A 27096-nucleotide genomic window follows, 5' to 3' on the forward strand; every position below is an offset into this window, starting at 1 on the left:
AATTAAAATTTAATGTGGTTTTTACACGTGTTCAAAAATTTTCTTTATATTAACTTTTAATTTATTTAATAATATATTATTTTTAATAGTTTTTAGTTCATTACAATATTGATCCAACGCACAAAAAGTTAGTTAACATATCGCGATAACGAAAAATACTCTAAGGTTAAGACTGGGGCCTTTTGTCTAAAAACATTTTTAAAAATTCAAAATATTGTAATGTACCTACTATACATATTTACCTACTCACACACCGTATAGTATATCCTCTTAAGACTCGTTGATAAGGCTTTCAAAAAGCGTAGGTATATACTTTAGTAGACGCCGGGACGTCGAGACGACGAGACGTCTCTACGCGCGTTGAGCATCGTTTACGAATCACGTCTTTATTTACAACGGAAATAAAATAAAACGAAAAGACGTAAACGGACAGTTACGATCTAGAACAAAAGAGAAAAATGCTTTGATAAAAAAACAATAAAAAATATAAACAATGTAATAATAATAAAACGTATACAAACAATTGCGTAATATAATTTTTAATTATGACTTCATCTTTTTTTCATAGCACGTTTGGGACGAGAATTTTTCCGACGGTCAATTGTGTTTATATATTTTATTCGTGTTAGTTATGAAGTTTTCATCAAAACGTGAAATTTGACTGACGGAATTAAAAAAAGGTGTAAAAAATATGTGCCTTAATTTGCGAAATGTGGTTTCATTCCTCGATTTGCTGGACTTTGTAAGTAAATGTAATTATTTAATTAAAATTGAGATTTAAAATTAAACTTTTGCTTAATGTTATTTAATATTTGTATAAAATCACTTACCGACCTTTCTACATACTATGTCTACCGGTTTCGAGACGTACCCGTGAAATTTTTGGTTCAATTATTTGTAGACAAGGCTGGATTTAACTTCTAGGGAATTATGTAGATTGAAATTTATTGCTACAGAGGGAAAACATTTTTGACAGCGAGATGAATCTCACCCGCATCAATGAAGGTTTCAGTTCTTTCAAAAAAGTAAACATTGAAATCATTCACCACATACCCAAACCAGTTTTATAGACTAAATGTATTTCTTCGGATTCACTTATACAAACAAACAATTTCTTTCGCATTACGAATTAGTTATATTTCTTCCTCTACTAACCAAATTCAGTATGTAAAAACCACCAACAAATATTTACATTTACAACTTCTGTCCTTTTCACTGTCGCTCTGAACCCCTTTCATTGTTTGCATGTTAGGGACAAGGGAAATGTCAACAGATGGAAGATTTGAGGAAATGGGGATGTTTAAACATCGGCATAATGGCGAATGTTAAACAGTGTGTAAAGCGGCCACTTAAACCAGCCCATGACATGTTATAACCCCTGTAAATGTATAGGTTTCCATATTCCTTCTATATTCATCCATATTTTTAAACAAAATATTCGCTTCTTTACCGGTGGCTTATTTATTATTAGTCCTGAAGATTAATCCGTCAAACCGAAATAATCAAATGACATAATAAATTGTAATTTTTAAAAATACTTTGATAGTGACGACTTCGTGGTGTGATGGCTTAGTCGTTTGCCTCAGGCATGGTGGTTTCGTGGTAAATTCCGGTCGATCGCAATAACTTAATTGTGATTTTTAGCAAGCAGTGTTCAGGTTATCACCATCGTGCAAATAAATAAAGATGAAAACATATCCAGATGATCCAGATTTACGGACCTTAACTATAAAACTTCTTGTCATAAACATAATATACTTAGTCTTGAGGGTCGTCGTTTGGTATTAGATATGGGGATTGTACATGATATTCTTCATGGACGTCTTGATAGTCCTGTTCTGGTTTCTGAGTTGGCCCTTAATGTACCTGGCTACCGCACCCGTCACACGAATCTATCTCTTTTCCATGTATCTACAGTTCGCACCAACTATGCACAGAACTCTCCTCTGATTCGCTTGACGCGTAATTATAATGTATTTTTCAATAACATAGACACATTTAACTGCAGTAAACTCACTTTTAAAACAAAACTTAAAAAAACTATTATATGAAAAAAAAATATGTTTCTTTATAAAAAAATATTTTTTTTACATTGTAAATTTAAGTTGTTTCTATTCACTCATATAAAACACACACTTACCACCCATATACACTCACATACATATTCACATACCTACCATAACCATACTCCACTTTTTTACACACGCATCCTCACACAAAAAAACTCGCACACATACACTTCTATGAATTAATATCTAATTGAACTGGATTTTTATAATTGTATTTCTGTAGAAAACTGATTTGGCTTTATTTTATATTTTTTTATAATGTTGTGTACATTTTTTTGTATTGCTGTTGTTTTTCAGGGAAAAAAATATAAAAATAAAATAAAATAAATATCATTTTGCATGATACATTTTTAAGTGTAGGAAAAGTATATTAACATATTTGTTCTTTATTTCACAAAAACACCCTTATTGTTTTTTTTTTAATGTTAAAACTTAAACAGGCGCCGTAGTGCAGTTGGTTGGACGGCCAGCTGTGAAACTTGCGTTGCGTCGATCGATTCCCGCGCGTTACCTGAAAAAATGCAACAAAGATCTCAATTAGTCTAGGTGTTTTGGTGTATATTCATAAATTCCTTGTTTTTCTTTTTGCTGAAAAGCCTCTAAATTAGAAACACCATATTTTAGTGCACCAACAAATTCTGTGATTTTTCCTTTCCACCGAATTCGCGAAAAGGGCATTCTGAAATGAAGTAAAAAAAAGTCGTACGGTGGTTATTTAAAGAAAAATAAAGAACAATCAACTGTAATTACACCGGATGACATAAAAAAGTAATTCAGTGGAGATTGGAGTTTAAGGGATAAGAAATTTAAAAAAGGGATCTTTAATTATTTCATGCGAATGACCTAATGAAAGTCTTATTTTACCAGAAGCAGTGAAATGAAAATTTGGCGACAAATGTAAAAAGACAAGTATAATTTTTTTAAGTCTAACGAAAAAATGGACTCCAGAAGAAATTGAAAAGAAAATACAAATACAAAATGATTCCTTAAAAAGCGATATTCAAGGCAAGGTCAAGCTCCCAGGCACGGGTCGTACCTGATTGTGTCACTAAAAATTGCGTCTCTGTCTACAATAAATGTACATGAATCCATGTGCTCTGTAGCTGCAAGACGGGCTGGGATATTTATTTATTATACAGCGCCCTTTAGGTGATTTTTACAAGAGTAGTTTCATATGAATTATCCAATTATAATAATACAAGGTTACTAAAAATTTCAAATTACAGTAAAGTAAGTTAAAGAATTATAAAACAAATGACTAAATCGATTTCATGTTTTTTTAAGTTGACGGAAATACCTAAAATACGATTATGCAAAAAGAAAAAATAAACATAGTTTGGTAAAGGTGTCTTGTATATCCACATCTATCTATGTATACTACGATTCTTCAAGTGTCAAATGGTTTCAACCGCAAAGCTCGTGAATGCAAAAATACCCTATTGTGTCCTAGATTCAATTCAATTCAATTCATTTATTTAAATATAACATATACCTACATTACAAACATAATACGTACATATTATAAAAAAGAAAAAAAAATACATGAAAGAAATTCCTGTCAAAGTAGTAGGAGAATCCTGCTCCGGAAAACCCCTTCGGATACATGATACAGATTAATATCTAAAGCAATGTTGTTCAGCATAGCGGTAGCTCTTCCAACAGGCATAACCCATCAGCAGTTTGGTCCTGTATATCGAAATATGAAACAATCTATGCTGACGCTGTCTTAGGTAATTATCAGGAACATACAAACCAATGCTCATCATAATCTCAGGATTATCGACAATACCGCGCAACAATCGATAAAAATGTGTAGTCAAATACACATTCCTTCTAGTCTCTAAACTGTTGTAGCCAAGCATACCCTGGAGAAACTCGGTCGGATAGAGCCAAGGATATCTCAGAAACTTCTTTTGAATTTTCTCTATCATAAGAGAGTACTTCAGTTCATGTGGCCCCCAAATCATCGAGCCACTCTCGAGTCTACTTCGCACCAAGGAGTTGTAAAGAGTTCTCAGTACGCGGGTATTTTCAAAAACCCTGGCAGTACGCAGAACGAATCCCAACATCTTCAATGCATTACCATTGATTGTCTCTATGTGTTCATGAAATGTCAGGGTATTCACAAATCTAACGCCCAGATCCTTAACATTTGATGTTCGTATCAGATTCTGGTCATTCATTTTGAAGCGAAAAAATAGAGTTTTTTGGGCCCTAGTGAAAGACGTGACCGAACACTTGGAAACATTAATCCTAAGTTTGTTACGCCTTCCCCATTCACATAAATTAGATATATCTGCTAGGAGAAGACGAAAATCATCCAAAGTTGTCACCTTTAAGAAAAGTTTTAAGTCATCCACAAATAACAGAAAACGCGAGTTCAAAATAACATTTGTAATATTATTAATGAAAATAGATGTGCTGAGGCTCATAATATCAAAAATCGTAATGAAGAAGCAGACAAATTGCAGTGTATAAACTGTAAGAAAATGGCGGCCTCCGTGGTGTAGTGGTCAAGACGCTTGGCTGTTCGATTCCTGATGAGAACACAGACATTCAATGTGATTTTTCTCAAGCCTGGGTGTTTTGTGATGTAATTCACCACTGTAATTGGGCCTCCAGGCCTGTTGTGGTGCAAAAATAAAATAAATGAATAATAAATGAACGACTTAAATTACAACTCAATATTAGCCATTTGGTTTGGAGTAAGGAATGTGCAGTTTATTAAAAGGTAATCGAATCAGAGAAAAGAAAAACAGATTTTTTAGAAAGAAAAACGGTTACAAAAATATTTTTACATAAATGATTCAAATGTTTTAGCTCGTTACGAAGAACTGGAAGTATATTTGTATAAGTATAAACCATGCATATTGATGCTTGGTGAAATGTGTTTAACTAAAGAAATAGCAAATAATGAAGTAATGTTTCCAGGATACGCGGCTGTTAGCATACAGGAATATGATGATCGTAATCCAAAGTAAAATTTCTTTCAAGATAATTTAAAATAAGGTTCTGCAAGGTACAAAACTCACGATGCTCGTTATAAAAGTTAAAAATACATTTATAACAGGAACATATGCAGTGAAGTGTCATTCTCCAAATTATGACCTTAAGTTTTTATTGGATTTCTAGATTGATGTCAAAATTAAAATTATACCAAATAAAAAAATAAGTATAGATTATCAAAAAGAAAATTAGAATAATGAAACATGTATCATCATCATTCCCTTTCCGCACCTAATGGTGCATAGGGCACTGTATTGGTTCACCAAATCGAAGCGTATCTTGATCATTTTGTTACATGAAGGTAAGATGGTCAGTCTTACGCTTCAGGTACCAGTCCAGTAGTTCAATCACAAATAACTATCGACGTGCTAGTAAACGACGTGATAGCAGTTTCTCACCATGGTTGTTTATCGTATTCGCGATCACAATGCAACATCCGTGAACATCTAATATTAAACGTCAAAATATTTACGTTTCGCGACGTATAATCCTGCTGCGAAATCACATATTTGAATTTCGTCGGTGTAAATATGGAAAATATTCCAAAACTGCTATTTTTATTTATTTATTTATTATTTATCATGCTATTTATTGCATTTAGCCGGCCGTTGGCAAGCCAATTGTCAAGAAAAACAATCGCCATAGTAATTGCAATTTAATTTACACTCTTTTGTATTAGATACTCCTTACTATTTTGCAAATGCCATATATTGTACTACTTTTTTATAGTAAACGCCGATTTTTCGCCAGTGAACTGTATTTATTTACGAAGAAAACAAAAAACAAACCGACGCGAATGATGACTTAGAGATTATACACGCGTTGACTTATGACTGCGATAACTTAAACATGTCCATTATTGTTCATTGTAATTGAGCTACACGGACTATAAAATATTCTAGTGTGAAAACACCCTTTTAAATAAATATTTCATATCAACCATGTCGGGAATCGAACCCGAGACCTCTCGCATGGTAGGCAAACGCGCTGACCATTACACCACGAGGCCAACATGTATATGCGAAGTAAATGATAGAAAATATCGTTTAGTAATGAAAGTAATTGACAATATAAAGCCTACTAAAAAAGTAGTTTTGAAGAATACCAAGCATAAATGGTAAACAACAAAGATGATATAATAACTTATATTCACATGTTAATTACTTATTAAAAACACTTAGTACTCTTCCACTAATTTTGTCGACCAATTAGCGCTTTCACCTTCTTATGGGCATCTTCAGACTGGCAGACATTAAACAGTGTAAGGATAATTTATATAAAACTAAATATTATCTTAAGTGTAGGTACATTTAAAAATAAGTTGAAAGAGATACAATATGCAATATTTCAATGGAACAGAGTGGGACAAATTATTGAAACATGTGTTGGCAGTGTACTGTAAGAGAGGATTCTATTCTACAGAAATATTTATTGTTTTTTTACAAAGTACAGCGTCCAACTAAGGAGACTAAAAAGGGGAGTTTTTGAATTCTATCCGCTGATTTATTAAAATTCTATCGCTATTTTTTTATCTATCGCCATTAGAGGGCGAAAGTGCTAATTGGTCTAAAAAATAAGTGGAAGTGTACCAAGTATTTTTAATTAGTAATTTAGATCTTCCGGCTTTTCGTAGATCTCTTCGCGACTAAACAGTGTGGGATGAAGTTGGATTGGCATGGTTTAGCTCAAAGTTTTTGGTCTTTCGTTTTTTTTAATAAATTGTATACTATTATTGTTTTGCCCTTGTTTGTCTTTGCTAAATAGTTTTATGTTCTTTTTGTTCAGTTTCTTGCATTCATGTTTCTTCATGTAACTGTTGTAATTGACTTAGGCCGTATATATATATAATAAATAAATAAATATGTAAATATGGAATCCCATCAAGAATTGTCAATCAATAATTTAAATCAAGTAAACAATAACTCCTGCGTTAACTTCAGTACCATGCAGATGACGCATACAAAGTTGCTCAAAAAATTCAATCAAACGAAAAATGGAAAATACGAAAAAATTATTTCAAAATTAGGAAATATGTATAATGCGTCTGAATTGAATAATTTAAATATAGTAACTGAAATTATTTTTCTACGTATTGATTATAATGTAAGTTAAAACTAGTGGTTTAAGTTTTTTTTACAATTTACTATTTAAATAAATACATTACATTACACTGCTGGGTGCGGAAAGGAAATAATGATTATTAATAATTGTGTAAATTTTAAAGTAGAAATTAGAACGCTGTTATAACTTATTCCATTAAAACATTTGTGTAGATTTCGAATTCAGAAGCGACTTACTTTTAAAGGTTATTTATTAGTTACTATTAGGTGTTTTTACACTAGAACATTACCAGCACCGTAAGACTGATATCTTACCTTCACGTAAAAAAAATGATCGAGATACACTGCGATTGGTGTACCAATGCAGAGCCCCGTGCACCATTAGGCGTGGATATGGAATGATGATGCTGATTAGTTACTAGGCTTCCTTATCAATGAATTGTTTGTAATATCTCAATGTCTGCTCAAATACAATATTATAATTATTAAAACGGAGATACGTGACGGGCAATAATTTTAATGAGATAGATAAATTACTATAGTTGCTGATTGATTACAGAAATTCCAGTAGACTTATTTGCCGTATCTGGGTATTTTATTTTAATCTTATTTTATTTAGGAAATCAACAGTTCTACTTACATATTTATAGTAAACAAACTCAGAACTAATAACAGATTTCCACAAAGTATACAAAGTTAGTAAAGAAAATATATTACTTATCAAACAAATACATACCTATAAGTTTATTCAAATAAAAATGTTATTTTCATGTACTCGTAAATATTTTTCAATAACCAAAGATTTTTTTATTTTTTTTTAAGATCGGTAAGTTATTGTAAATTGGGCGGGATTAGGACAAGAATGCTTGAAGAGAGAATGAAGAGGGGAAGGGAGATGTATATATTTATAATTTACATAATATGATTTTAGTTTATGATTAAGTATTTATTTAATTAATGTTAGTAAATATTAGTATTTAACCACTTACCGACTTTAACTGTTTACCGGTTCGAGACGTACTCGTCTTTTCGTCAGGACACTCACTACACCAACATGCAAATTCTAAAATAAACTATCACCTTTACAGTCACCGTAGTAAACATAGTATTTACGAAAAAATATATAAATTACATGCAGAGTTAAAGGGGACGCAAACACCACCACGTCCGAACATGCACCAAAATTACGTTTGTAATATTTATCCATATGTTGCAGAATGTGTGGGGGAGGGATTAGGAGGGGCAAGCGCTAAGTGGTTGAACGTTAAACTACTGGTTGATTTTTAAATCAAGAAGTGGGCTATATTGATAAGATATTTGATTATTTATTAGGGGAAAATTATTATTCAAAGCTTTTTAAATGTGAAACAACTTTAAGTCCCCTTTAACTCAGAATGTAAGTTAAGTATTTTTTCGTAAAAACTGTGTATACTATGGCGACGGTAAAGGTGATAGTGTATTTAAGTATTTGCATGGTGGTGCAGTGAGTGTCCTTAATATGTCTCGAAACCGGTAGACGTACAATGCCGGTAGGTGGTTAAATACTTGTATTTATTTACATTAATTAAAATGTTTGACCAAAAAGTTTTAAATATAAATGAGTATTTATTTCAATCTAAATTTGTTGCAACAGAGAGGGAAAACATTTTTGAGAAGGGAATAAGAGAAGAAAACAAATTTAGATTGGAATAACTCCCTAAGGAGGAAATCCAGCCTGCCAACAAACATAGGGACATAATCAAAACAATATTGAAGTATTTGTTTATTTATTCAGAAAAAATAAAATACAGTTTTCAAACGTTTTTTATTAGGTGAAGAAAAAAAAACTTTACGTCGTAAAAGGGAATGACGTTTTAGAATGATATCCTTTCTGTTTTAGCTTAATAAATATTCCTAAAGTTACGAAATATTCAGTGTTTTCAATAAGTTCCACATATAAAAAGCATTTTTTAATTAAATTTCGACTTCTTTAAAGTACAATAATTTAATTTAGTTAATGCGGTAATTTGGTATTCAATTACACATTGTATTTATTTTCATATACAACAGTTAATGAAAAAGTCCTATATAGTAGATTGGATGTTTTTCCATGCTCGTTTATGACCAATTAGTGCATTCACCCTCTGTCATACTTCAAAACCAATTAGTCTGACGACGGCGACACTTGTTAGAGGGTAAAAACGCTAATTGGTCAAGTAAACAAATGGAAGGGCGTGTGGACATTAAAAAAAAATTATTTTGTTGTAAATTAAATATTAGTAAACTGTGACTAATTTTCTGTTTTTTTTATTTAAGTATCTGGGCCCCGATTACAATGGGTAGCCAATAAAGTTATCTTCGACTGTCTATAAAGAAAAACCGATAATTGTGTGCGAAAATGAGTATATTTGCATGAACATTTAAAGTATCTTCGTCGGTAACTTATAATTGAATATGTTTAGATGGAAAAATTGTGTTCATATTCTGCTTTTCATACAAAAGTTTCAATTTTACTTTAAAGATTTACACGAATAGGTGTGGGACGGATGAATTACATATCAGTAACAGGAAATTTGTATCACCCGAAAATGCCTATACTACTAAAAGGAAAGTTGCTGCCCCGATTACAATGGGGAGTTATCATTTGTCTTCAACTTTATTTATTTATTTATTTATACATCAACGGTTCAAAGGACCTTTTACAAAAAATAATAATTTACAGAAATAATCACAGCAGTGCACAATAAACATGTAGTACATAGTATGGAAATAGATATAGATATGTAAAGAAATAATGTTTTTAATAAAATGCTCTGTGCCTATAAAATGTTTACACACTTCTGTTTTAAATTTTGGTACTCTGGTTTTGTATTTATTTTTTATCTTATAATTGCGATATCATTTACTTATTTATTTCTTTTTTTTAAACATTTTTCCAAATATTATTTGAAAACGTAAATTACATGTTCTTTTTTTTTTGCTCCTTATATTTAAGTTAGTAGTAATTATTATCATACAACTTTGTAGTGTTATCATATGTTTTAATGTAAAGGATCTTTACCGACAAGCCATATTAATTGGCTTGGTGAGTCCTGTAAAAAAAATAATTTAAAAAATGTTTTAAAAAATAATAAAAATGTAATATTGTATGTAAATAAAAAAAAATAGGGAACATGTAATGCAAAAAACAAAAAGTAAAAAAGAAACATAACATCTCTAAATAAAAGATAACAATAACCATGAGAAAATCTTATGTTCTAAATATAACACTGAAAAGTTAAGAATAACTAGATAATAAAAATTATTAGTTTATAATTATTTAAAAGTTTTTTTGAACAATAAAAAAAAAACTTAAATTAACTAAATAATACCTTTATTTAGTGAAATCACCATCATCTGTTGGTTGGAAGAAGTTGCCATTTGGCAATAAATCCACCAATGTACAGTTTAAATTATGTCTAATATGTTAAAATAAAGAAATGAAAAATCACGTATTCCAGGAAACAAAGTTAAATTTAATAATATATTTTAAAATAAATCCATTACTTTACTAAAAAATAACGAGTGAGAATACGTTTTAATTCATGAACAGAATTTGAATTCAAAATATCGAATATTTGTTCTAATCCATTTCCATACCTATGTATCCTGGGAACTCGGTATACGTGAGTGCATTTCAAAGTTGGTCCGTGAATTGTTGCAAAAAAATAATTCCTTACGTTCACCTACCAGGTATTTATTAGTTCAAGCAGAGCAGGGCTGTCAATTATCGATTTCCTTATTTTAAATAAGAATAACAAATCAGCCATAACTCTACGATAAGATAATTCAAGTAATCTCATGTCATTTCTAAGGAAATCATAATTTAAGGATTCTACAGGTATTTTAAATTTATAATTTATAAAATTTTTCTGTATGGACATTGTATGCATACATTTTTTCTTCTAAATAAGAGAGATAATTATTCTTATGCTGAAATAGAGTCAATGTTAAATATTTCTAGTCTACAAAAACGTAGAACTAATATTGACTCCATATATATGTTCGGCATACTAAATGGTATAATCGATGTTCCATCATTACTAGGACAAGTAAAATTCAATATTCCGACTCGTAGATTGAGAAACAATGAAGTACTGTTCATCGATCAGCATAGAACAAACTATGGCCTGAGTTCTCCAATGACCCGCCTTTGTCGTATTGTTAACTCAAGACAGGATCTGGACTTTTTTGGTTTAAGTTTACAACGATTTAAACGAGCACTAAATAAATAGTCCAGATCTTGTCTCGATGTCCCTTATGTTTGTCAATGCTTCTTTCTTTTTTTTTTTAAATGTTTTAAACTATTCTTTTATTGTAATATTTAAACCTTATAAATTGTATACATGGACAATGTCCGTTAATAAATAAATAAATAAATAAACATGTTCAATTATCGGTTACCGACGAAGATACTTTAAATGCTCATGCAAATATACTCATTTTCGTACACAAATATCGGTTTTTCTTTATAGACAGTCGGAGATATCTCTGTTAACATTCCATTACATTCGAGGCCCTGGAATTCATAAAAATTACAAGACCAACCCGGTTTACGAGTAACAATATTTTCTTTTGTCATCGACCAAAATAACAACTACCTACCTTCCAAACTGTTCTATGGCCTATGGGCCGGGCCCTAAGGCACGAATTCACAGTCCTGTTTTTCATTTATGTTTATCAAAATTCAAAGTAAACATACGATTATTTTAGGTACAGATTATAGGTACAAGGTGTCCCAATAAAAGTTGTCTTTTTCATTATTTTCAATTGATTTATTTAATACGTTTATGTACGTTACAAAAATACATTAAAGGCATACATAACACGAAAAAAAATTAGCAATGTAATTTAACAAATTTCAACAGGGATGGAGAATACCTTAAATAAGGGAATATGGAAGTCAAGGTGTTTACAGGGCTTATGACCTGTCGTTGGCTGGTTTAAGTGGCTACTTTACACACCGTGTAACATTCACCATTTTGCCTATGTTTGACATCCATATTTCTTCAATTCTTCCATCTGTTGATTTTAGTGTAATGACCCCCGAGGGAGTGAAATCCAGTATTTTGTCTATGAACATTTGGACAAACTCAAATATTGCAATGTAATTTAAATGTGATAAACATGGTAAAATAAAAATATCAATTAATTACAGTAAAAAGAAGATATCCTTTCAGTAACACGAAAGATGTCGATTTTTTATTATTTATTTTATTTATTAAAAGAAAACAACAGCCATTATAACAAAAATAATATTTTCAAATAAACCAAAATTATAGGCTAATTATATATTAGTAGTCAGATGGCAGAAGGGACCATCTGTAATTTTCAAAAATGTTTAGGAGAGGTGAAATAAGACTAAATTTTAAGACTTCGATCCACCAACTAAAATATTTAAGTGTTATTTTTAAATAACAAATTACCACTACAAATAATTCGTTTTTTTTTTCTATGTGTATTTACCGAAATATTTATTAAAACTTTTGAAAACTAAAACACAGAAAAAAATACAGATGGTCCCTTCTGCCATCTGACTACCGATATACATTACTAAATACAATGTCAAAAAAGGAAGGAAAAAAGCGTCTTTTTAAAAAGCCACTCTGCATCATTCTATAAGCAAAAAAAAATTACAACAATAATGAAATAATGTAAAAAATAAATGAATTTTTTTTTTCGTTTCCTCGGACTTAAAAATCCTTTCGCCGGCGGATCCACACGGAGTAACCCCAGATCAGCCTTCCCTCATTTCTTCTTTCAAACAAGAGAAAATAATTACAAAAAGTGTACAAAAAAATAAAATATGCAATGTGATACAGTTTAGTAAAGACATTGCTCTTCATACATTGAGATATAATATATTATATAGAGATAACGCTCAATATAAATCAGAGATAAAAAGTCGTCCCCAAAGGAAAGGGAATGACCAGCGGAGGGAGCAAGTGTCGTCACGTCATATCACGTCGACTTTAGCAAGCAAAACACGTAGTACAGTAAAAGGCACGGACTGTTTACATCGGCCTACTGTAAATTCTATTGAGTATGTCGCTCTTTTCCGCATACGCGTCACCTTTTTTTACCGTTTCACTATACGCTCGACTAACTAAGCAGGACAGAGACAGGAGATAGCAAGCAACAATAGTATTATCAAAAATCTAGTAAAAAGAAACAAATGCGAAGAAACAAAAAGAAATTTAAGGAAAAAAAATCATTGGGATCCATAAAACGTTTTTTTTTTGTAAACATTCAAAAACAAACTTTTTTTACACACAAAAAACAACATCTTTCCATTTTTTGTAACCCTGGTAGGTCGATAAATAAATCATTTATACTCCTAACTTGTTTTTTACAGATTAGATTGAAAATTTTAATATCTACAAACACGCGCGGCGCAAAGATCTACATTTCGTTGAAAACCGCACGTAAATCAGTTTAGCAGTTTAGGAAGAATTCAGTGACATCACACGTACAGAAGAATTATATATAAAAATATAAAGATGAAATAATTCACGATCAATCACTAGGTCGCTTTGCGGAACTAATAGAATAAGAACGAACGCGATTCTTTCCCCTTCCCTTCAATGATTACACTTTTGTTTCAACCCTTTTCAGTTTTTCTATATTAAATCATAGATTACAATTGAAACCCGAAACGTAAGTTTCATAACGAAGGGGGAATAAAGACAATAAAGGTTATGAATTTTTGAATTCAATTAAATGTAAAGAAGTTAAAGTTCTTGTAATTAATTTGATGCTTATAATGTAGTAGAATATCTTTAATGTGGTTATGATAATTGTATGGAAATATTTTTTTACCAAGTTTGTTGCGAGGTGGCGTGTATAAAATAAAAGATTTCAACATATAATAAATTTCCGACCAAAATTAAAGAAAATGAAATGCGTAAATTGCAAAGCGTGGCTCTCAAGGCCTTCTACCTAAACCTTTTCTTAGAAGATCTGAGTGAAAATTCTTTCTGAAAGCTTATTCTTCTTCTTCTCGGTTAAGATCAAATAATTTGGTATCAGCTAAAAGCTAACTCCTGAGACTTCTGCTGAGTTTCAGCTGCTCTTCCCTCTCCTTGGTGGTCTTCCGGGCAGACGGCAACCGGCCGGGCAATGGGCAATGGTATAGGGGATTTTGAAGCTGTCCATTAATGGAATTATTGACGTAATCTCTCCATAATATATTTACTGTGCACTGGATATCGTAATTCCGTCTAACTTCTTGACTCTGGATTCTGCCTCTTTGGGGTTTCCCTGCGGTTGCCTTTAGTACTGTCATCTCTGACGTTCTGAGCAGTTATTTGGTTTTTCTATTTAGTTTTTCTACCTGGTTGTTCGTATTTTTTATTTTCTCTCTATCTATCCTCGCCTCTATTGTATACCCCATGATTGGTCTGACACTCGTTTTGTTTATCCGAATTATGTTTCCAATAATCATGTGTTCATTGTACTATACGACATTTCGTAGGCATCCAGATGTTTACTAACTGAGATGGTTATGTTCTCATCATCACTATGGCTGCATCATCTGCATGGCATATGATGTTAATGGCCTTATCTCCCTTAGTAGATTCACTACTTCTTTTTATTCTTAAAAGCGTTTTTTTATTTATTAATCTGCTTGTGTAATAATTGGCGTATATATTTTTGTGCTTCATTGAGTTATAAAGGTGCTAAACTTGCTTTGTTTCTTTGTTGTTCTCAATATTGTGTTATTTTTTAAATGTTAATATTATTTATATCCCGAATTGAGTTGTTGTAACTCCTGAAAATTTAATTCAACGTATTGTACTTGTAAAGTACTTTGTGTTATATGATTTATAAATAAAAAATTAATAAAAATCACTTACATTTTATTTTGTCTGGAGTTTTATGAACAACCTAATAGACATATAATTAAATGAAATACGACGAATGAATACCAAATAATACTTGTTTGAACCTAGCCGTGAAAATTGGAACAGTTTAACGTAAAACATTATAAGTGAGAAAGCATGTCATTTTGAAGGCAACCGAAGTCAACCGTGGTCGGAGAGAGGCTGTTTGAGATTTCCGGTCGTTAGCGCCGTTTTGCGTTTCTATGTTGGCAGGCCTGGCACCTGGAGTTTGATGTGTCCAGTGTTGCAAGTGCCTACACTTACATTTGAGATTAATCAATACTTATCAAGACCTTTATAGATTTATAATCAATAAATTTAGACAAAAATTGAAAGAATTTACAAATAAATTCTTTTAGTTAAGACGGTTGTCATACTCACGGGAGGTCCAGGTTCGATTTCCGCTGAGTACGCAATAATTATATAACCACTAACTTGGGCATTCGTGCTGTAATCCACCACTGCAATTGGATCATCTGACTTAGAATGGTGTTTACACCACAAAATAAAATTTAAATATTATAAAATAAACCCCACTCATTTCTAGGCGTTGGTTCTACTTACTCGTATATACACTCACCTACCCCTCACATACTTTATTTGAAACAACAATTTTACAAACCGTAAGACACCTTTATATTAGAAAGGTTCCAAGAAATCTCTGGTATTAAGTATAAAATAGAACTCAACAAAATATTAAAACAAGATGTGCAATAAGCATTAACTTTGGGGTATTTCAATTCTCAAATCTGGAACTACCTTTTTTCAGAGGCATTTTATAGTATTGGGCGCTAAGGTTTTTAACATGTAAGGCGTCTGTTTGAACAATGTTTATGAATAAAATGTGTGCAGGTGAATCAGGAGTAGACCTGGAAATTATTTTTGTGACTAAAAATGTCTGATTTAATTTTCTTATTATTATTAGTTTTAACATTAAAGTTTCTTTTTTTAATTAAAAATGGTATATTTTCTAGTTAATATGCTTCAATTTTTATTAGTATCGACAAGTTTTCTATTTTGTATTTATTTTTTATTTTTTATTTTTCGATATTATTAGTAATGATTTAGATTATTTACGCATCATTTAATTAAAAATGAAGGTCCTGCCTAAACACAAGCTAGTCGGGACCTGAAACAAAGATCCTCTGTACATTTTAAAACTGTGAAATAAATTAATAAAAAAATAATATATGTACTATGGATTTCCCCTTAAAAACATTTAGGCTTTTAAAAAAATGTAAAACGGCTTTCTCTCTAGGCATAACCTTTTCTGAGATACTTAAGTGGGCCCTTGCAACACTGGACACATCAAACTCCAGGTGCCAGGCTTGCCAACACAGAGACGCAACACGGCACTAACGACCGGAAACCTAAGACAGACACTCGCCGACCACCATTGATTCCGGTTGCCTTCAAACCGACGTGCTTTCTCAGCTATAATTGTTCCAATTTCCACGGATAGGTTAAAACAATATTGTACGGTATTCATTCGTCATATTTTATTTAATTATATGTCGATTAAGTTGTAAATAGAACTCCAGACAAAATACGCAAGTTAAAATCGTTTGTTTTATACGCGCTACCTTGCAACAAAATATTTGGTAAATAATAATTCTATACAATTATCAGAACCACACGAAACAGACTCCACTACACAACATACGAGTAATATGCATTTATTTTTATTTATATTTATTTATTTTTTACATATTTATTACAGCAATTTACAAGTAATTATTTATACACCAAATTAATTAAGTAGTAAAAGTAAACTTACATTTTTTTTTATTTTTGCTGTTGGTTCATCTAAACTGCCTAACTAGGGATAGCTTCCCTGTTCTAAGGCATTTAATTATGTATTTAATAATAATATTAAAAAATAATTACAGTTTTATCATTATGTGTGCTTTTTTAGTCTTAAAAAAACAAAAAAATTCAGAGAAAACATACATAACACCAAAATCTCTATATCCTCAGTCCTAAGTCATTACTAGTAGTTTTACGGATCAAAGACCCGATGTCAAACATTGCTTTACTATAACTGAGTTCCAGATTTCACATACGGTTATTTACGACTAGCTAAATTGAAATATTTGAGTAAATTATGAGATCACAATTATTATTAGTAACGGCAAACGCGTTTACCACAATACCACGTGGTGGACATTCTACACAAAACGGCATAATTTTAATCACAGAAAACAGATGAAATATTTTATTATAAAGAACCGTGAATTTTTTATTGTGAGAATGCCTTTCATAGGTCGAATTTTTTACTTTTGAACATTTTCATCCCTAATTATACCTGTTGCTTTGCTTTATAAATCTACCAAGGTACGTTCTACTTGTGTTCTGGGAATGTAATAAGCCTCTATTCACCCCGAAATTGACGCACGCGCCTTAAATAAAGCTCGCATGTATTTCACATGTAAAAAAAAACATCGTTAGATGCGAGCGAATATTGCAAATCTACAAAACTCAGCTTCGTATTTAAGGCTGTAGTCTGATAAAAGTAAGTCTCAAATAAACACAAAATTAAAGATTTATTAACGCGGATATGTAATTTACAGAATATCTACAAAATATGATGTATATCCACAGAAATTTATTCAGATCTGAAAGAGGAAATATTTTTATTTATTTCAAAAATATAAAAAAATCATTTCAAGTGTTGATTTTAAATTTCAGCCTACAATCTACAGTTAAAAATAAATAAATTTGTACCGAGCAGGGTAAAAACATGAACATTCTAAATTTCACGTCTTTATTACTAACCGTTAGAAAGTTATGTTAGTTAATTTGTCGGAAAGGATGGCCGGAAAAATCTTGGCTGAAAAATAGTACCGTCAATCTAATTATTGCATTTTAAAGGCTGGTTCTAAATTTCACGTCGCTATGACTGACCGTTAAAAAGTTAAATTTTATAATAGAAATAAATAATAACGACGGCAGCCGAGAAAATCTTGATTAAAAAACAGCGCGGTTAATCTAGAAAGAGTGTTTTACATATTCGTTCCAAATTTCACGCCTCAACGACTTACCGTTTAAATAAATTGTTTCTAAATCGAGTAGAAGTCGAGGCAAGTTTGACTCGAAAATATAGCAGTTGACCTGGAAATTTTACCTTAAATGACGTGTCTAAATTTTACGTCGCTGCGATTTGGCGTTTCGGAGGAAATGCTGTGACCGACAAATATACAGACAAACACACCCTATTTGTATTTTGTATATTATAACTCTTGTGTTGTGATGTCACACTAGTCAATATCGGTCACAAGACTTGATATATCTCTCTTATTTTTTAAAATTAATAACTCGTAAATTTTGTAATCTTAAAATTTTCACACCGTATTTGGAAAGTAAAATTTGTATAACTATGCTGGGTATAAAAAATATTTATCCTTGCTACGCGAAGAATGAATGTCCGCTAATTCAGCAACAGATCTGTATAAGAAAGAGCATGAAGGTAAAACTCATAACAAGAAAGACAGAGACACTGTTCTTTGGCGGGTGTTGATTCAGATTCAGTCTTCAGTCAGTTGATGACAGTGCTGGGGGACGCAATATGAGCGGCGTATTTATGATTTTTAATAAATTTTGCTATAACAGGGCTAAATTATATGTTTATGTGCATTAATTATGGAAAAGGAATGATTAAACAGTGTCTTCATGTCTTCATTTTTTTTCAAATATCTGAATGATTTTGAATGAATGATTGAATGATTTCAAATTTCAAATATCAATGTTACATCACTGTGCGCAAAGGGTTCATTTAACACAGTTTTTTAAGAGATAATACTATAGATAATACCACACCAAGCATAAGAGCTCTCTTCCTCTCCTTTCTCTTCCTTAATCTTTCCTCCTTTCCTCCTTTCCTCTTTTCTCTTTTCTCTTTCCTCTTTCCTCTTTCCTCTTTCCTCTTTCCTCTTTCCTCTTTCCTCTTTCCTCTTTCCTCTTTCCTCTTTCCTCTTTCCTCTTTCCTCTTTCCTCTTTCCTCTTTCCTCTTTCCTCTTTCCTCTTTCCTCTTTCCTCTTTCCTCTTTCCTCTTTCCTCTTTCCTCTTTCCTCTTTCCTCTTTCCTCTTTCCTCTTTCCTCTTTCCTCTTTCCTCTTTCCTCTTTCCTCTTTCCTCTTTCCTCTTTCCTCTTTCCTCTTTCCTCTTTCCTCTTTCCTCTTTCCTCTTTCCTCTTTCCTCTTTCCTCTTTCCTCTTTCCTCTTTCCTCTTTCCTCTTTCCTCTTTCCTCTTTCCTCTTTCCTCTTTCCTCTTTCCTCTTTCCTCTTTCCTCTTTTTTTCCCTTTTCCTATTGAGTAATAGTTTTGATTTAAGGTAATTAATTACGTTTATTTCTATTTTAATATATCTTTAGCTTATTAATTTTTTTTTCTACTGAATATGTTCTGTAACTTGAATTATAAAAAAAAAAAAAATATTTTATCGGTTGGTTGGAAGAAATTGCCATTTGGCAATAAGCCCGCCAATGTACAAATAACATTATGTGCAAAAAGGTAAATAAATAAATAATAAAAAAAGAGCTTGCCTCTTTTTTGATATTTTGTTTAATTAAAAAATCATGCAGAAATATGTACTACTTAAATACTGTCACACACAGTTGTTTCTAAAGATTCAAATGACATTATTAAAACTAATCGCACCACTCACCAAATAGCAGATGGACGCTCGAATATTGCGTTTTTGCTGGTTTGCGGGATTTCGACGTTGCTTTGTGTCATTTTACTCAATTTACTTTGCCACCGAGCCTTAATACAAATGAATGCAATTACCCACCTTTCTTGGCACCTTATTGTTCAAATTTCTATCGCGGCAGGCTCTCTCTGATCTTGTGGCTAGATCGGCACTTGTCAGTTTCTTGATATTCATTCACACGACACAGTAGATTGTAATGAGTTATTGATCGCTAAAATAAATTGTCAGCGATTGCGCTGGGAATATCTAATCACATAGGCATTGGTCGACAGTTCAGTTCAATTCTTATTGGGCCGGAGAGAAAAAGATTGTACCCACAGTAGGATAATTACAACATTTTCATTAGGGCTAAGTAGATAGCAATTGAGTTTAACATAGCAACCTAGTAAATATGTAACATGTTCAATCAACATAGTACATGTGGCGCAACCAAAAATTATGTGACTTTTGCAAACGAAAGAATACCAATTTAAAAAAAATTCTTCGAAAACCATAAAAAGGTTGTGCTTACACACACCTATGTTTTAAATATTAGGCACGTGAAACGTAAGTTGATTATTTTATCATATTTTTTTATCTTATTGTAAACTCAATTCTTTTGATAAGAAATTCTAGTGATAAATTTTACTACGTTGAATTAAAAACATGTACATATTACAAAGTGTATACAAACGTAATTATGTAAGTAAATAAATATTTTAAAAACTTTATGAACTAAAATGGAAAATCTTTGAATGTGTCTAAATTTTTCTTATACACTCTCCATGCGATTCGAGTGTGGAATCATCTCTTATCCTCTATCAAAGACGTTAAAATAAATATACCGGATCCAGGACTTCAAGAATGGTAGGCGAACACGACGATCACTACTCAACGATGCGGACTTATCTTCACTCGATTCACCTTAATTAGGATTTTTACCTGAGAACAGCTATTAGGTCGAAAACAGCCGTTCAGAGTTGTGGTTTTATTTTACAAGCAGAACTGTATTCGTCATCTACTTGGACACAGAAAAAATAACTTTTTAAATAGGAGGAAATAACTTTTTAATAGAACAATAAAGTTGTCAGATTTTTAACTTCACAAAAATCAACAGGTGGAAGAATTGAAGGCATACGGATGTTTAAACAAAGGCAGAATGGTGAATGCTATTACAGCGTGTAAAATGTCCACTTAAACAAGCCAGCTACGGGTCATTAAATTTGTAAACGCCTAGATCTCCATATTACCTTATCTAAAATGTAATAAACATACGAGTATGTTAGTTTTAAAAGATTCATTTCTTAGAGCTATGCATTTTGTAATTGATGGCATAAGCTGGCCAATGGCAGGTCATAAATATTTCAAAATCCTAGATGTCTAAATTATCCTAGATGTTAACGATTCTCTGTCCTTGTTTTGATACTAATCCGTCTTAATTTGTAGGATAAGCCCCATGGCGTGAAACAGGAAAATTCAGTACATTCTAAATCGATTTAGAATTATCGGGTCAAGGCTGAAAAATATGTAGAAATCAGATATGTATTGGGCGATACTTTTAACTTAATTAATTAATTATCATGTTGTGGACAATACAAATTTACGAGGGAAGGCTAAAGAGTAATGTACACATGCTTGTAGAACACGACCAAAAATAAAAAGCAAGATCGGGCAAAAAGAACAATTCTTAAGCTTCAGAATCATATATTTAGGTTAAGGAATAAGCTCGAAGCGCCTTTTTTAAAGAGCTTTATTTAAACAAAAACAATCATAATAACAATAAATTAATCAATCAAATATTAGCCGTTGATGTTTACGACCTGCTCCTACCTCTCAACCATTAGGTTGATCCTGTTCCACCAAAAATCACCCGGCCAAGTTGTGTGGACGAGCGTTGTTATATTGTAAGATTATTGGCGCCAGGCTGCCTCACATGACAAACTTAACGTCTTTATATATTTCAATATGGCGCCTTCTGTTAATTTACACTTGTTAACAGTCAAACATTTTTGAGAAGGGAATATGGAAGTCTAGGCATTTACAAGAGTTATGATCTATCATCAGCTGGTCCGAGTGGCCACTTTACACACTGTGTAACATACAACATTCCGCTTATGTTTAAACATCCACATTTTCTCAAATCTTCCATCTGTTGACTTTTAAGAAGTAAAAGAGCTGAAAACTTTATTGGTGGGTGAGGTTCATCTGGCTGAACTATTTCCCCAACTAGGAAATGCGAGGCGTCTGAAAATATATTTTTATACTTACCAGTTAGTCGAATCAACAATATGTTGACACATTTTTTATCCTTATTTATAGTAATATGTACAATGTACATTTCTATTTAAAACAATTTTATTAGCGCAGTGTTTAAACACTCGGTTGTTAATAGGTAAAAAAAAAACTTAAATTAATTCATAAACATATTGATAAGTAAAATAATTTCGACTATTCAAAAGTATTTAAATGGTTTAGATTATATTCAGTAAATACATAATATTAAAATAAACTAATTTAATATGTTTGATTCCAGGAAGGAGCGATGTTGCTCAGAGGGAGAGGCTTATCAAATACACAAAATCTTCAGACAACAATGGCAGCATCATAAAAGATGAACGTAGTTAGCAACAAATTGAAAACCCAAGTAGACAAACGAATAAGTCAAGAAAACAACCATGGAGCTTTTAAAGTTAAATATCTTAAAACAACTAGTGGAAGAGCCAATTATGTTATTTTATAGAACTGTGAAAAACGTGCTAAAAAGGAAATTCAATAAAAAACGAAAGAAAGAGTGTAAATATTTGAAGTTCAATTATTTACGTAGTGTTTCGTTAACTTTAATTTTACCGTTTGTAGTTTTTTCCTTAATTTGTGAAAGTTTCACCTATCCTGTGGACTCATCAGAGGTACGTATTTGCTACTTTCTTGTTTATGTTATTTTTCTTTGTAGTGTTCTGTATACATCTGTGCACTGCCGTTTCGATGAATTCTGTCACTTGGAACAAAGTAAAAGCAACGACTTTAAAAACGCATTTAGGATTTTGCTGGCTGTTGTTGGTTGGAGCTCCAACCCCAGTTGAAGATTGACTGAATACGATGTTGGTGTTCCAAAGTGCATTTATTATCATTCCTTTTCCGCACCTAATGGTACATAGGGTTCTGGATTAGTACACCAATTGCAGCGAATCTCGATCAATTTTGTAACATGAAGGTAAGATGATCAGTCTTACGGTTCAGATACCAGTCCAGGGATTATGAAATATTCAAGTGTGAAAACACCCTTTTAAATAAATATTTTTTATCAACCATGTCGGGAGTCGAACCCGAGACCTCTTGCATGGTAGGCAAACGCGCTGATCATTACACCACGAGGTCGAATAAATATATGAACCTTTTTCGAAACAGGAGAGTAATAGCTATGATGAGTTGAACTGGCTGCACTTAAACTGCATTCTGGAACTGGGTGACTGCGTTGAGCTGACTTGCTTGGGCTGCCTGACGTTACCACACCCTGTGGTCTCTTTATAGGCCACGTCTCTTTGATTTTCATGTCTCATCAAGATGGATGTTTTATGTGCAATACTGTCAGTTTTGCACAACATTTAGTTTTGTATTCAATATAAAATGATGACTTGCTTCATCGGTCGTTGCTCTATATTTCAGGTGAAATCATTGCAAGTGTGTGAGTCATTGATCAAGTCATTGTATAAAATACACAGTTTACCCCGAAGATGGCTCCTGCAATGGTAGCCGAAACGTCGGAACAAATCCAACACACGGTATCGCCCCAAAAAGAAACATATTGATAACAGTGACCGTGAAAACCTTTGCACGTATTTTATATAAGTTGTACTTTATTATTCGTCCCAACTCTACATATGTAGGTCTTTAATTAATGTCAATTAATAAATAGTTATGAATTATATAGTGAATTAATAAATAAAATTAATAATAAAATCAACATTATCGCATACCAAATTACAGTTATTTTGAATATAATCTAAGTATTGTGAAACGGAAAATTAATAATTAGTACTTATTTTTTATTCCTTCTCTTTCTTATTTATCAAACAAATCAAAATAAAAGCATGTTATGTCTGTGGCTAAAGATATAACATTTCGATTTTAATGATGTATTTTTTAACGTTGCAAGACTAATGCGAGGTGGAGTCGATACATGGTTTTCCTTTCTTTAAACCTGTTAAATGCTTAAATAAAAATTTAAAAAATAAATAAATTATACCCGTTGAATTATTCGATTGTTTTTCAGTTATAGAAAATTTTAGCCTTAATTTTACCACCGTGAATAAGGTGATTTTGTTACCTTCGAGTTTTCTTGGAAAATACGACGTTAACCGCTTAACAGGGTGTAAAAACTAAAATTGAATAATTCAAAAGATATTTATTTTTGTATTTGTTTATTTTTTTTAATGAAAAATGTTCAAATGAATTTAATTTCCGAAAGATCAATATAAGAAAAACATGAATATTATTACTATAAATTGTATTAGATGAAAGTCTGACATATCTGAATAAATAAAATGAATATCATTGAGGCTTGAAATGATTTTCTTTCGTAGCGTTGAAGCAGCATTTTACAAGTGGCTTTGCGATTTTCCATTTGCCGTTCATTCAAATCGTGTGGGACCCATTTACCGAGTTCATTGATCTTCCTCATTGCTCGTACACGCTTGCTGATTGTTTCTTATGACACATTGAATGCTTTTGCTGATTGATTTTAAGTTTGAGTTGGATCATCATCCAGTAACGCCTGCAATTGCTTGTCTTCGCACTTTTGTGGTCTACCAGAGCGCGCACTGTCTGTCACATTGAAATCACTACGTTTAAATTGTCGTAACCATGTCTCACGTGTTTTGATCAATGAAGCGTGTCCACCATATGTTTCTACCGACAAACAAAGACTTTCCACAGCCATTTTCTTTTGATTAAATAAGAAAAGCAATGCGTGCCGCAAATATTCTTTTTCAGGCACAAACGTCGACATGATCACTGACGGATACAACACAGACGCTATTTTTCGGCGGACTCAACTTGTGTGTGTTTGTAGGATAATGTTAGACAAACAAACTGACGTAGTGTCGAATTCATACACTGCGTACTGTTCGGTGGCGCCATCTCTTAGTGAAATCGGAAAATACTTATGCATACAACTGGTAAGTCACCAAAAGATAAATCCCATAATCATGTATGTAGTATGGCTTATTTAAAGGTTATTAACTACAACAAAATAATCTAGTCACAGTGAAATGATTGTTAGCAGCTAGGTACTACGTTTGACAATTGCAACACCAAGAATAAGGAAAATCTTGTTAAAGGAAATACCCACTCACTACATTTAACTAGACCAGCTACTATAATACTAACTCTCATATTCAGTAGACTGAGCTTGTTATTCCCCATACGATTTGCTGTTTTTTTTTATTTTTAAATATTGATAATTTAATGTTGTTTACGGAACTGCAAAATTTTGGTAGTATTGTTAATACCCATTTTTCCTGCCATGACTTCTCGTAATTTTGTTTTAACGTTTTCCTGAAAATCTCTTTTCGTGTTCTCTTGTATGTGGCATGATCGACTTCGCCCTGCAAAACGGCAAAATGTACATTTAACCATATAAGTGGATTACGTAAGTGGATATTTGACCAAAATAGTATTAAAAATAACAAAATATTTAAGGCGTTATATTGGGACACAATATCAAACCAGAAACCCTTGAGCAATGGTTCGACATTATTGAGGTGTAATACTCTCGAATAGCAAGAGTATTTGCCTCTTAAACATAGTTTCACTGATGTGAAAGATGTCGATCTCCAAAGTGATTATGTTCAGCAGCCTGACTGCTCTTCCAATCGGCCTATCCATAGGCAGGTTGGTTCTGGAAGCCGGGAGGTAAATCAGTCTGTTCTGATGCTGTCGGAGATAACCACCAGGAACATACAAATAGGGTCTTTACGGATTTTCAATAGGCAAAAAATTACGATGATAGCCGTATTATTTTTTTTTCGTGGAACGTCGGATAAATTTTCTACAATGTTTTAAAATATGCATATTTTGAATTACCTAAAAAAGGGCGTTATGCGCTCTATGGGAAAAACGGCACGTATGACGTTTTGGCGTCAAACTTATACGCAATGTTTATTAGAAGCTCAGTAACGCGTGACGTCAAAATGACATGATGCCAACTAGGAGCCGTTTTGTATGTGTTTATTTTTAACCCGAAATAATAATCTACACAAGCTGATACGTTAAACATTGATAGTTATCTCATTAGAATTGTAAAAATTCGCGCAAAATAAATATGATATTTTTAGAGTTTTTCCCGACTTGTGAAAAAACCCTATTGATACTCTTTAAAATGGCTGTTTTCTATTAAACCTGTTTAGCCTGGAAAAATGGGCCAGTGTGAACCCACCCCTTCTAAGTTGCAAACTGTTGGTCCCAAGCATGCCCAAGAGAGAGCCACGGATAATCACCATACTCAAATGAAGAAGATGTATAATGATAATTTATTAAATATACGCTTATCTCAATATTAATACGGCTTTTGACTTAAATTTACGTCCATTGTCATGAAAAATATCAATCTCGGTAAATCTGTAGGCTAAAGTAGTTGCTGGGTGTTAGTTGGAGTTCCTACCCCAGTTAGAGATTGACAGAGAAGACACGAGATTGCTGTTTGATGTTTATTTATTACATGGCGAATAAGATACCGAACTTGGTTGTGTAGCACGAGCGTAGCGGCGATGATGGGTTGAAGTAACTGCACTTGAACTACTTGCTGGAATTGTGTGATGTCGTCGAGCTGGTCTGACGTGAACTGAACTGACTGATGTTGGCTGCGTCCTGTGGTCTCTTTATATACCATATTCCTTTGTAGTTCATTTCTTCATTGTAAGGACGATGTGAATGTACTGCAGTGCGACGATCCCGTCTTTATGTGCAATATTGCTAGATTTGTAGTACAAATTGTATTGGGTTCGATAGAAAATGATGACATTGCATCGTCGGTCATTAGTCACTTCAGGTGAACTAATTAAACACGTGTGACTATAGACCCTACAAATCTATAGTAATATTGCTCGCGTATTCTAGATATTGTAGAATGTTTTAAATAGTTACGCGATGTCAGTGCGAAACAACAGAATTTGTCTTGTCGGTCTAGATGGCACACGGAATGGAAGTCTGTCAAGTAGATAAGAGGAATAATTTTTATTGTTTATTAGTTTATACAAGGAATTAAGCGAAGAGCTAAAGAGGGCCTGACAATACAGACCGGAATGGCAGAGGAAATGCAGAGCTGTGCTGTAAACCAATCTATTTCAGACGATATCAACTAAAATCAAACATAATATTA

General features: G+C 32.3%; 1 protein-coding gene across 1 annotated transcript in view; it reads left to right on the forward strand.

Annotated features, from left to right (window-relative positions):
• Positions 1 to 316: 316 nt before the first annotated feature.
• Positions 317 to 27096, forward strand: part of LOC148276455 (uncharacterized) — a gene marked incomplete at its 3' end in the record, with an annotated part of 265755 nt that continues 238975 nt past the window's right edge. Inside the window, exons 1-2 of the mRNA XM_088234232.1 lie at positions 317 to 742; positions 22255 to 22627. Of these exons, the coding sequence (XP_088090358.1) occupies positions 22397 to 22627 (231 nt within the window). The remainder of the gene's footprint in view (positions 743 to 22254; positions 22628 to 27096) is intronic.

The sequence above is a fragment of the Micrasema longulum genome, unplaced genomic scaffold, assembly GCF_059751315.1.
Source record: "Micrasema longulum isolate JH-2025_06_02 unplaced genomic scaffold, ASM5975131v1 h1tg001216l, whole genome shotgun sequence".
Lineage (NCBI taxonomy): Eukaryota > Metazoa > Arthropoda > Insecta > Trichoptera > Brachycentridae > Micrasema > Micrasema longulum.